Source organism: Mytilus galloprovincialis, chromosome 14, assembly GCF_965363235.1.
Source record: "Mytilus galloprovincialis chromosome 14, xbMytGall1.hap1.1, whole genome shotgun sequence".
Taxonomy (NCBI): Eukaryota; Metazoa; Mollusca; class Bivalvia; order Mytilida; family Mytilidae; genus Mytilus; species Mytilus galloprovincialis.
Window position 1 is genome coordinate 23082848 of NC_134851.1, and position 13619 is coordinate 23096466.

Here is a 13619-nt window from a genome sequence, read left to right on the forward strand (position 1 = left end):
TGAATATGCGTTTTAATTTGCCACTGGACGGCAGCTATCCATTACTATTTTGTACATAAATCTGGCAGTTAGTTTTCTCATTTGAATTGTATTACATTTTTCATTTGTGGGCATTTTATAGCTTTCTATGTGGTATAAACTTTTCTCATTGTAGAAGGCCATACAATAACATATAGTTGCTAATCTTCTACATCATTTAGTCTGTAGTGGAGAGATGTTTCATTGATAATCATACCACATCTTCTTATTTTTAGAATCCAAAAAGTGAATGTTTAAGGCAAATTTAACTGTTGTACACCAGTTTATTGCAAGTTGTTGTTTCATGTTTCATGTTTTTGATATATAGATTTTAGTGTGGAGGATAAATTCTACATTAACAATCGCTTGCCACTTCATATCAATATTGTTGCATTCTAAATACTATTTGCAAGTAAGATATTTTGATTTTGGTGCATTTTAAGTGATTGCAAAATGAACCCAGTCGTAAAAATTTCCATAATTAACACTACTGTTGCTTCATTATCCATTGGATTCCAAATTTTGTGGTCTTTGTGGGAAGAGGTGAACCACTAAGTCAAATGGTCAACCTATTACAAAATTTCTAAAGGCTTTGAATGCAAATTGTCAAAACCAAAAAATCAAATATCCTTGAAAATGGAAGTTTTCTTTAATCCAAAAAAATTGATTACCATGAAAATAAATGTATCCACAGTACGTCAACTTTTTCTAAATCTTACCTGGATCTGTCTCCCACTGGTATGGTACTTTAGCACTACCATTACAAAAATGTCCTCCCCAGCACTGTCCTGTAGGAGCACCTCCAGCCACGGAGGAACAATAATAGCCTTGATCACAGTCCGTACAATCATAATCATTCACAGCTCCAGAGGTATTACTGTAAGTTCCTAATGGACAAGGGGCTGCTTCATATGAACCTAAAATTATAATTATATGAATGTACAGTCAAACCAGGACTTAAATGCCACATTTGGGAACAGAGAGAAATTATATAAAAAGGGAGGTGACATTTGACTAGAGTTTCAAGACACACACATAATCATAACTACAGGGAAAACGGTAGTATTACATTTTCCTAGCATTAGGTTGGCCTTTTGTGTACCCAAGACAGGTGAAGGAAGTCAACTTAGGAGCGCCGTGATTGGATGTAAGGGTACAATATATTTTTTTATTTATCTATGAATAACTGCAGTGTTTATATTTACAATATAAATTTTAAAACCTATTGAAATATTTTTTAGAGAATTATTCGAAAAGGCTTTCAAAATTTTATAAATTTGCTGCAAAATGACGGTGGGCATGGATAACATAAACAAGCTCCGTTGGAAATTGGTCATGATACTATTTGGCTTCAATTTTTAAAATAGAGTAATAAAGTGCTAACACTACACATAACTGTTTTATCCAGGTTTTTATTATAAAAAGTGGTAAAATTAGAAAATGTTAGTATTGTCGCCTATGGCAGAATAAATACTACCGTTTTCCCTACAGTGGGACAAAACGAAAGTGACAAAAAAAAAAGGCTTAATAGAGGTTACTTTGATAAAGGTTACCTTATAGCCACTTTGACTGATATCTTCACACCCTATGAATGTATATTTAAAATATTCAGGTGTATTTTCTAAATGGTTTCACATTACTTTTTCTTTGTTCATACAAATTTTACATAAAAAAAACAATGAACAATGTAACAATACAATTGGCATTAAAAGAAACATTTTTTTAAAATATTTTAGAACTTTTTGTACCTAGTACACAATATCCTCCTGCTGGACACAATGAACCAGTGACGCCATCTGTTGGTGATGAACTGGTAGCTCCTAGAATACAGATGTAACCAGGGTCACATGGAGCTCTGGGCTGGAGGAGACCTGGTGCATCACAATACTGTCCAGGGTCACAGAGTGGGCAGCTCTCAAGGGATGGTAGACCTGAAAACAGAAAAACACAAATTTTATATGTACTGATGTATCAATCATGTAGTTTAGTTTTAAAAACAGTATTTTATTCAAATGAATTGGATTGGGTTTGGCAATAGGCAAAACCTAGGTAAGCCCTCTCAATGATGTATCTTATTGCACTGAAACTTGAGGATAACCATTTTGGCTTACCAATTCCTGCACTTGGAAAATTTTCTATATGCATTTAGGTAAGTAATTGCAGTAATCTTTAATTAATTGATTTTGTTTAACTTCACTTTCAACACTCTTTGCTATTTCATGGCTTCCAATTTTCATTGGCTTTAACAGGAAAATTGTCAATCCTATTGTCTAATAAGATCTAATAAAGGAACTAGATGAACTATGAAGACCACTTGATCACAGTGGCTCAATCTACATCATTGATGTTAAGATCAAATAAACATCATACATACCAGATACATTTCCATATCTTCCAATAGGACAAGGTTCTGGTTTGGAGGAGTTGGCAACACAGTAATATCCTCTATCACATAGTGTCTCAACACTGGAGGCTATAGGACAATAATATCCAGCACTACAGGGTTTACAACTGGCTAGATCAGGGGTACCCTCAACATCAGTGTAGGTACCTTCTGGACACTGGGCCTGTAAAATAAAATAACTTATTTCTGACAGAAAAAAAACGCAAATTCAGAATTTTTGAAAAATGCTGTAAAAAGTAATGCTATAAAAATTTCAAAAAGCTTTTTTCATTTGTTTTAATATTAGGTTTTGCAATAGGTTTCAGAAATTATTGAAAGGTTTTTAATATTCCAAATAATATGACTGAATGAGTGTCACAATAATAAGAACTCTAATTCTGATAACTGAAACAAAGATCTGTATGCAGTTTTTTTCAGAATTCGCTATAATTACACTAGCATTTTTGTCCATTTTTGAAAAATCACAATAATAAATGCACGCAATAATTTCTGAATTTACAGTAACTTAATGTTTTTTGGAAAGGAACCAAATAACTAAGTTTTACCTGTCTAGAACCATATGATCCAATCAGAGCTGGCACTGAGCCATAGGTATTTGTTATATCAGTAGGGCAGTAGTATCCTTTCTCACATAGTCCGGTAGGTGCTGACGATCCTTCCAAACAATAGTATCCAGCATCACAAGGAGCACAATCAGTAACAGCTGCTGCACCAACAGTCTTTCGGACCGTTCCTACGGGACAGTTAGTTTCCTCAACAGTAGCTGGAGTAAAAGATTATCATGAATTGGACAATTATAACTATTATTCAAATAACACATTGCAGAGAAAGTGATAAAGCAGATTGTTACCCCCAAGAACATTGTGAACCAAGACAAAGCAAAGAACTTGAGCAATGTTTTTATAATTATCAATGTAAATGCAATTTATTGTCTTTTAATTCAATAATATTTTTTTTATCACACGGAGAGGACGACATTTAAAATTATGTCTCATAGCAAAACCTTCAGATAATTTCTGTCAATGTCTTGGTCCTTTCATGTAGCAATAAAATAATTTTGCCTATTAATCAAAACGAGTTTAATTTCTGTACCTTCTAAACAGTATTTTCCAATAGTACATGGAGTGGCATCACTGAGAGTGGTTAAACCTGCCACACAATAAAGTCCTGCAGTACATCTCTTATCAGTCAACATGGCTTCCTCTGATGTGGTGGCATTGTCACAATAGTGTCTGTAAAAATAAATAAATTAATATTTTAAGTTTAATGTTGCTTTTTTAATGATGAAATACTGTGGATTCATTAATATTTGTTGGATACCAATTTTCGTGGATTTCATGGGATCAGGTAAACCACGAAATTAAATGTTCAACGAATACCAAATTTTCCATAAGTTTGTATGCATACTTCAGCAAAACCACAAAATCAAATATCCAAGAACATGTAAGTTTTCCTCAATCCACGAAAATTGGTACATACAAAAAAATGAATTTACAGCAATGTCTTTATTTGTATTTTCATTCAAATTTTTCCAATGTCAAAAAGTAAAAGGCATTCACACTACATATCAATTTAATCTTATAATTGATTATCATACTTTTTACTGTGTGCCTACATGATAACTAACTTACCCGATTTCACAAACTTGACATATAGATTGGCCTGGTTCAGAATACCATCCTACAGTACAGTCTATAGGTGTGGTTGTTCCTGTACCCTGGGGACAGTTGAATCCTCCAGGACAATCGTAACAGTCAAACTGTCTTTTAGCTGGAGTGCCTGAAAGTAAAGTAAGCACTCCATAAATATTCAACTACGAGGTTGCATTCAAAATTTATTGCACTGAAGTTATTTGTGTAGAACTGTCTTTAAGTAGATAGGTCTATGTTGTAACCCAAAATAATGCTTTGAAGTTAGATATTTTTTGTAAAATATTGTTTTAACAATTATGCCTGAAAGTATATTAATCAATGCATGAATAGTAAGTAATTTATCTTGTGTAAAACCAATCTCTATTTACTTTGTTGGTGTCCTTAAAACAAATTGTAAATTTCCAAAAAAGTTATAAGTATCTAACATTAAAATAGTAGATATCAATGAGAATAACACAATAAGGAAATAATTATAAACCCCACTTTACAGTAATCTGAATCTCAAACTCTGTCATCCAACAATCAATTTTAGTTTGATAATCATAAACACTTTGTTTAATGGCCAGCTGTAGCCAGCCTCAGGGTGAAGTATTTTCTGGCTATGTTGAAGACCTATTAGAGGCCTTTGGTTTTTTTCTGCCCTTTTATCAGGTTGTTGTCTCATTGACACATTTTCAATTTTATACTGTAACAAAAAGAGCAATAATAATTATCTCAAAGTTCATATTTTATTTTTACAAATATAAACTAACCTACGACAACCCCAAGTGTATCTGCTCCATAAGGCATGTAGGTTCCAGCCTCACATTCAGTTGGTACATACACAGCAAACTCACAGTAATGTCCTGAAATACACATACAATAGATTAAAATCCCTTATATCATTTTTGAAATATGAAATTGTGTGTACAGGTTAATTGTTTTATACTTGATAAGGTAGATATTGTCATATGTTGTATTTCAAATTAATTTTTTTACCCCCCACCCCTTTTTTGGGGTATTTATTGTGGGTCTTTAGTAGTCTTTGGTGGTCAATATTGAGTTTATTGACATTTATGTAGGTTGTCTAAATATAGAAAATTTAGAACTTGCTATACAATTTATACGTTTAACTGTTATTCTATCAAGCGATGCCTCGTGTAGGGAGAGTGCCACGCTCTTTGCACGTTAAGAACCCTTGCAACAACTCTTTGAGGAGTCGGTAGGTGGCCTGTTGCAAGGCAAAATTTCTGTCCCTGTCCAATGTACCCTCATTTTCCAGTGGCAGTCCAGGTTTCCTCGGCCATCGTCCCAGATGGCCTCTGTTATTTCAAGACCTACCTATAGTATTTATTGTGAACTTGCTCTCGTCCTGAATATGCATGAAATATTTGCCACTGGACGTTAAGCAACCAACAATCAATCAACCAATCAATCAAGTGATCCAACACCAAGTGGTGATTGTGTGGTAAGGTAAAAACGAGTGGATACCGCTAGGTATTCACAGTTGTCTTAAAATAAATAAGAATATGGTGCCACAAAAGACAACATCACTCAAATGTCCTGAAGACGACACTCTTGCTGGAGAAACATGTCAACCTAATAAACCAATACCATGCAGTGAAAACTTGAGTGTTGTTGTCTTTTGTGGTGACAAATTCTTACATTTGTCTAATTAACATAATCTTTGTAAATTCGGTAAATAATTAGTTGAAAGGGCTTAATAAACAGATGGGAAACCTACCTAGTGTACAATTTTTACACTGAGACTCAGCATACAATCCTAGTCCATCATTATAGGTACCATTGGGACAACCAAACTCTGTAGCAATTCTAGTGCCCTCGGGACAGTAAAAACCTGTCGGACATATCCCAGATACTGCACTCTCTCCTCCTGTAATTCACATAGATATCTGATATGTTAATACTAATCAAATTATATTATTATAGCCTTGCATAGATATGTATATTACACATTTGCAACTTGAGCACATTTTACACATTTATATTGGATTTGTTGCAAGAATAACATATAAAATGTGGTACAAATTATATTAAAGTAGTTCGCTTCTCATTTTCAAAGTAATTAACTTTTTAAAACACTAGCTTATATTGAGAGGGGATTAATAAAGGAATCAATAGAGCAAAGAAAAATATATAGGTCACCGTGCTTGTTTTCGAGATATTAGCCATTGAAATTTTGGCGGGAAAATATTCTCTCTTGACTTTTCATAGCTTTAGTATTGACAAGATGAAGTTCTCAAAAACTGTTAAAAAGTAATTAAAATTTTATAAGACTTTTACAAATGGCTTATTATTATACATGTAAAAGATTTACAAAAAGAAAAATGGGGGTCACTGGGCAAATTTTTGCAAGGCATTCAAATGGATAAAACCAGAGGATTCCGAAAATCTGACAAAATATCCAAAACATGACAAGCCAGCTTCCTTAAGTACAGTTTTGTATAAGATATTAACATTTTGACATGTCTTCATTCATCATTCAATACAATTAATGTTAAAAGTACTCACCATTACAGTAATAACCCTGGGTACATGGTGTACACTGTGAAGCATCATACAAGTCTGAAGCAGTAGAAAATGTTCCTGATGGACAAGGGTATGTACTGTCCGATGGTGTTTGTAGTGGACAATAGAAACCAGGCTGACATGGCTGTGGTGGATTATCGGGCCATCCTGCAAAATAAAATAGGATTTATAAATTGTCATTCAAGATCTTTAAAGGCATTCTGGGTACTGTGGATTCATTTATTTTCGTGGATATCAATTTTCATGGATTGCTAAAAAATCTCATATTCGTAGATATTTGATTTCGTGGTATTGCCAATCTTTGTATACAAAGCCTATCAAAATATAATATTCGTTTGAACATTTGAATTTGTAGTTCACCAGTGCTCCCGAAACCCACAGAAATTGGTATCTAATGAATAATAATGAATCCACAGTAATAATTCAAAAGTAAAAAACAAAACATTGTGATTGGCTAACAGCATTCCAGAACAAAAGCAGTTTAACTAATGAGTTGATGCTGTATTCAAAATTCATAATTACAAAATCACAAGCATTTTGGGGAATATTTTTAAATGCATCATACAAACTGTTGTTGTTAAGTAAAAAAACATCCTTCTTCAAAGTTCAATAAATAAGATGATGCTAATTTCATTTTGCTTACAAATTGACTTAAACCTACTGAAGGTAAATATCACCTGATTTAGTGGGCAAAACATTTTTCTCTAATTGGTCATGTATGGTCAAATCATATGTTTTCATGAATTCGTACTATGCATTCTTTTTCAATGGAATTTTTTATGTCACAATTCATTCTTGTGATGTCACAATACATTCTTAATTGTACAAAAACCTATTAGACGAGGATAAACAATCTACCTGGCAAAGGGCTTTTTCATAAATTTGTAAATTATTTTTAAGTACATGTGACCTCACCTGAAGCCCAATCACAATACATTCCCAGTGGGCAAGTGCTGCATTCGTCTGCAGACGTCAAGTTTGTACTGTTTGTATAAGATCCAGGTGGACAGGGAAACTGGTCGTCCACTATAGTTCCAGCTGGACAAAAATAACCTGTTTAAAGACAAAATATCATTAGTAAACAAGATAAACATGACAAATTCTATGCAGCTTGGCCTGGTCAAATTTATTCAGTTTTCACAAGTTCAAATCTACAAACTCTATGCAGCTTGGCCATGCCAAATTTATTCAGTTTTCACAAGTTCAAATCTACAAATTCTATGCAGCTTGGCCATGCCAAATTTATTCAGTTTTCACAAGTTCAAATCTACAAATTCTATGCAGCTTGGTCATGCCAAATTTATTCAGTTTTCACAAGTTCAAATCTACAAATTCTATGCAGCTTGGCATGGACAAATTTATTCAGTTTTCACAAGTTCAAATCTACAAATTCTATGCAGCTTGGCCATGCCAAATTTATTCAGTTTTCACAAGTTCAAATCTACAAATGATGGAGACATTTTTCTTATTATCCTTGTACATAAATTAAGTTGCAAAAAATGCTCAACTTGTAAAATCCACGTTAAATATTAAAATTTTCTGTTCCCAAGTTGGAACATTGTCTTTTTATTATTATCATTTTGTTTTTTGTCATTCAATTCTTACCATGCTTGCATGGCATTGTTGATGCAGTCTGATTGATTTCAGGACAGGCAAAGCCTTTTTCACATGCTTTACAGTTGAGAGGGTGACCAGTATGTTCTGTTGGATTGTAGGTTCCTGGCTCACATGGGATTGGAGAAGTCCTAGGTTCTGACTGGGTTCCTGCTGGGCAGTAGAATCCAGCTGGACATGCAATACATTCACTGGCATCTAAAAAAAAGTCAAACATTTTAACATTGTTCAGAATATTAACATTGTTAAGGAAGCTCGCTTGTCATGTTTTGGATTTTTGATCAGATTTTCGGAATCCTCTGGTTTTATCCATTTGAATGCCTTAACAAATTTTGCCCGGTTACCCTCATTTTTCTTTTTATAATTCTTTTAAATGTATAATGATAAGCTGTCTGTTAAAGTCTTATAAAATTTTAATTATTTTTTAATGGTTTTTTGAGGACTTAAACTTGTCAATGATAAAGCTATGAAAAATCAAGAGAGAACAATTTCCTGCCAAAATTTCAATGGCTTATATCTCTAAATCAAGCACGGTGACCTACATATTTTTTTTGCTCTTTTGATTCCTTAATTAATCCATTATCAATATATGCTAGTGTTTTGAAAAGTTAATTACTTTGAAACTAAGAAGCCAACTCCCTTAAGAATGTTCACTGTGAACCAAAACATTTTTAAGTATTGTCAATTTCTGTGGTTAGCTGATAAGGACTATTCTATTATAAGTTATATGGTTCGCTACTGACCCGAGTCCCCTGTGAATTTTATTCATCCTCTATGGATCCGTAGGGGGTCTGTAGTTAACCGTATAAAGAATTTATCGCACACTAGACTTTTTCTGCTGTGTTTTGTTGAAAATTAAACAATGAAACACAACAACATTACTAGATGACGTCACCATTAATGCCTCATGAACCCCTATGAAATTTAATAACCCCATACGGTCTCATAAGGGTCAACCAAGAACCATTTTTTAGATAATTTTGCATAATGGTAATAAACACATACTGAAAATGACCCACATTCAAAAACTACCCTTTCTATCGTCCCACATACATTTAAATGATTGATTGTTGGTTGCTTAACATCCAGTGGCAAATATTTTATGCATGTTCAGGACAATACATTTAAATGAAATAGTCCTATGATACATATTTGCATCTTATTTCATTTGGTGTTTTCCAATTGTGCAAGGCTTTTTTTATTTATTTAATTTTTTTATAAATAGCATTTTCTTCTTTTAGGGGGGCATTTTTGTTAATTTCCTAGTATTACTGCTAATAGTCACATCAATGTAGTAAATAAGACATGATCTGTTCATATATTGACAAGATGTCTTTTAATCTTTTTTTTATAGGAGTTGTAACACTGCCTCTATACCTATAATACATTGTTATAAATGAATTCTATTTCATTTTATGCACATGTAAATGCATTACCTAAAACTTATTTAGTATGTTACAGTATACAAAAAATATGTGCATACATGTTTATAAATTGGAATTTATTTTGTGTCATAAAACTTCAATTCACAAGAGTGCACACGCTGAAATGTCTCGCCTTCTTTACTAATCATTGATATTATGTTGATAGTCCTAAATATAAAGCTTTATTACAACTGTCACATAAACTTAAGGGACGACATCAAAAGTTCAATGTAGGATAAAAAACTTAATTCACAAAGTTTTTTCACTGACCCCCCCACCCCCCATCTTAACTTAATTTGAGAAAAATTGATTTACCTATATGGATATAAGTAAAATCGATTTTTTATTAACAAAACTTGCAGCAATGTTGACCCCCCCACCCCCAAACTATTTGATTTAAGTTTTTTATCCTACATCGATCTTTTGATGTCGTCCCTAACATTAACCAAGAAAACTAAACATTGACTAATGAACCATGAAAATGAGGTCAAGGTCAGATGAACCATGCCGGACATGCATGTACAGCTAACAACTCCTTCATACAACAAATATAGTAAACCTATTGCTTATAGTTTTAAGAATAAAGGGCTGCGCTTTAGCGCATGATACGCCCCTTGCTCTTTTAACTTGTCTTTTATGCTTTAAATGAATTTATATGATCAACTAGAAATATATATACAAATCAAAAGGGATGTTACATTAATATATTCATCAAAGTTTCATAAAATCCCCCTTTTTTAAGTATAAAAATTCATTACTTAAGAAAACGTAAAATCTAAAATTTATAAAAATGGAAAGGGAGCTTATGTCAATAGATAAAAACAATTTATCAAAGTTGCATAAAATTTTGTGAAAGTGTTAGTTATGTCCCAAAATTGGAAAATACCCCCTTTTTTAAGCATAAAAATTCATAACACGGAAATGTAAAATCTGAAATTTATAAAAATTGAAAGGGAGCTTACATCAATAGATATAAACAATTCACCAAAGTTTCATGGACATTGGTGAAAGCCTTTTTGAGTTATTGTCCGAAGTGTTGAAAATCCCCCTTTTTTTTATGAATAAAGCCCCATAAATCCAAAACTTAAAATCTGATATTATAAAAATTGAAAGGGAGCTTACATCAATAGATATAAACAATTCACCAAAGTTTCATGGACATTGGTGAAAGCCTTTTTGAGTTATTGTCCGAAGTGTTGAAAATCCCCCTTTTTTTATGAATAAAGCCCCATAAATCCAAAACTTAAAATCTGAAATTTATAAAAATTGAAAGGGAGCTTACATCAATAGATATAAACAATTCACCAAAGTTTCATGGACATTGGTGAAAGCCTTTTTGAGTTATTGTCCGAAGTGTTGAAAATCCCCCCTTTTTTATGAATAAAGCCCCATAAATCCAAAACTTAAAATCTGAAATTAAAAAAAAACGAAAGGGAGCTTACGTCAATAGATATAAACAATTCACTAAAGTTTCATGGAAATTGGTGAAAGTGTTTTTGAGTTATTGTCCGAAGTGTGGACGACGGACGGACGGACGGACGGACGGACGGACAGACGGACGGACAACGGTATACCATAATACGTCCCGTCTAAAAGACGACGGGCGTATAAAAATAAAACAAAACACAAAAACTTAACCCTGAGCAATGAACCGAGAAAATGAGGTCAAAGTCAAATAAAACCTGTGCGAATGACATAGATCATAAAATATTTCTATTCACCAAATATAGTTGTCCTATTGCACATAGTATTAGAACCAGGTGCTCCGCAGGACGCAGCTTTATACGACCCCAGTGGTTGAACCCTGAACAGTTGGGGCAAATTTTGTCACAATATTCAAGCTTGATTCTGTCTGAATTTGGATTGTAATCAAATGTTTGACATGATATAGGTTTGGTCACAAAATTAATGTGGTCAAAAATCTCACTAATCTATTGCACTATACTGTGCAATTGAAGATTTCTTCTTGAAACTTTTCAAAAAATGGTAAACAAAAAATCCCCCTCCCCCGCTTTTTGAAACCCCCTTGGAGCAATAACCCTTAAACTCAATCCCATGCTTTCCATTGCAGTATTGAACCTTGTAGTACAATTTCAGAGAGATCCATATACTTAAACACAAGTTATTGTCAAGATTGTTTGGAACCTAGAAACATGCTTCTTTTTGGCCCTTTTTGGCCCCTAATTCCTACATATTTTGGGCAATTTACCCAAAACTTAATCCCAGCCTCCCCTTTGTTATATGGTACATTGTGGTACAATTTCAGAGAGATCCATACAATAACACATAAGTTATTGTCTTGAAACTAGAAAAATGCTTGTTTTGACCCCTTTTTGGCCCTAAATTCCTAAAATTTGGCTCCATAACCCCTGAAATGAATCCAAACCTTCTACTTGTGGTTTTAAACATTGCAGTATGATTTCAGAGCAATTGAAATACTTTTACACAAGTTATTATCCTGAAACTAGAAAAATGCTTGTTTTGAGCCCCTTTGGGCCCCTAATTCTTAATCGGTTGGGACCATCATCCCCAAAATCAATCCCAACCTTCCTTTTGTGGTATTAAACCTTCTGAAAAAATTTCATGAAAATCTATTAACTAAAACTAAAGTTATTATCCGGAAACCAATGTGTCTTCGGACAACGACGACGCAAACGACGACATCATACCATTATACGATCCCAAAATTTTTTTGGGGTCGTATAAAAAAAGAACGTAACTCAAAAACTTAACTTTGACCACTGAACCATCAAAATGAGGTCAAGGTCAGATGGCACCAGCCAGCAAGATATGTACACCTTACAATCCTTCCATACACTGAATATACTAGACCTATTGCTTATAGTATCTGAGATATAGACTTGACCACCAAAACTTAACCTTGTTCACTGATCCATGAAATGAGGTCGAGGTCAAGTGAAAACTGTCTGACGGGCATGAGGACCTTGCAAGGTACACACATACTATATATAGTTATCCTATTACTTATAATAAGAGAGAATTTAACATCACAAAAAATCTAAACGTTTTTTTTCAAGTAGTCACTAAACCATGAAAATGAGGTCAAGAACATTTGACATGTGACTGACGGAAACTTCGTAACATGAGGCATCCGTTTACAAAGTATGAAGCATCCAGGTCTACCACCTTCTTAAATATAAAGCTTTTAAGAAGTTAGATAACGCTGCCGCCACCGCCGCCGGATCACTATCCCTATGTCAAGCTTTCTGTGACAAAAATCACAGGCTCAACAATAAAACTATCAACCAATCAGATGCCTGATTCATTTGTTGCAAAAAATAATCTAAATGTAAGCATTAACATAGTTTATTTTGGTATGATCTTCCTTTAAGAAATGACTTACTTTTATAACCAATATCGGGTCCATATGTTCCAATGGGACATGCATTCTGGAATCCTGATGCTTGATTTCCAACACAAAAGAATCCAGCAGGACAATCTATTCCATCTGTAGTGGATCCTTGTTGACAGTATTTAGCTTCTGGACATGGTTTACACAGGGAAACACTGGTGGCATTCATTTCATCAAGATAGGTACCACCTGTAAAAGAGATGTTATTGTATAATGGTATTGCCAATTCCTGAATATAAATTCATAAATTATTGAGTGCTTCTATTATTGCAATTTTGTCAAATTTAGACTAAAATTCCATATAAATCTTTGGGATATTGAGAATATTTAATTCATATAAAAAATTTCAAAATGTGACTTAAAATTATTGTGATTATGTTACAGTTTTTACAATAATAAAAATATCACAATAATTTCTGAATTTACAGTATACAAATCCAGAATTTTTTGCAATGTTTTTAAAGTTGCAATAATTGAGAGGGGATAGGTTTTAAAATAAATCATATCTTAATATCATTATTTGGATGTACCATTCCTTGAAATTGCAATAATTAATCTCACATTAAAACAATATGTGTAATAATGCAAACTGCAGATTAATATTT

General features: G+C 33.2%; 1 protein-coding gene across 1 annotated transcript in view; it reads right to left on the bottom strand.

The window, feature by feature from the left end:
- Positions 1-13619, bottom strand: part of LOC143058592 (uncharacterized) — a 147815-nt gene that overhangs the window by 105577 nt on the left and 28619 nt on the right. Inside the window, exons 18-29 of the mRNA XM_076232075.1 lie at positions 13006-13203; positions 8209-8415; positions 7519-7656; positions 6586-6750; positions 5798-5947; positions 4827-4919; positions 4054-4201; positions 3515-3654; positions 2968-3185; positions 2393-2585; positions 1767-1949; positions 738-935 (exon numbers count right to left, since the gene is read on the bottom strand). Of these exons, the coding sequence (XP_076088190.1) occupies positions 738-935; positions 1767-1949; positions 2393-2585; positions 2968-3185; positions 3515-3654; positions 4054-4201; positions 4827-4919; positions 5798-5947; positions 6586-6750; positions 7519-7656; positions 8209-8415; positions 13006-13203 (2031 nt within the window). The remainder of the gene's footprint in view (positions 1-737; positions 936-1766; positions 1950-2392; positions 2586-2967; positions 3186-3514; positions 3655-4053; positions 4202-4826; positions 4920-5797; positions 5948-6585; positions 6751-7518; positions 7657-8208; positions 8416-13005; positions 13204-13619) is intronic.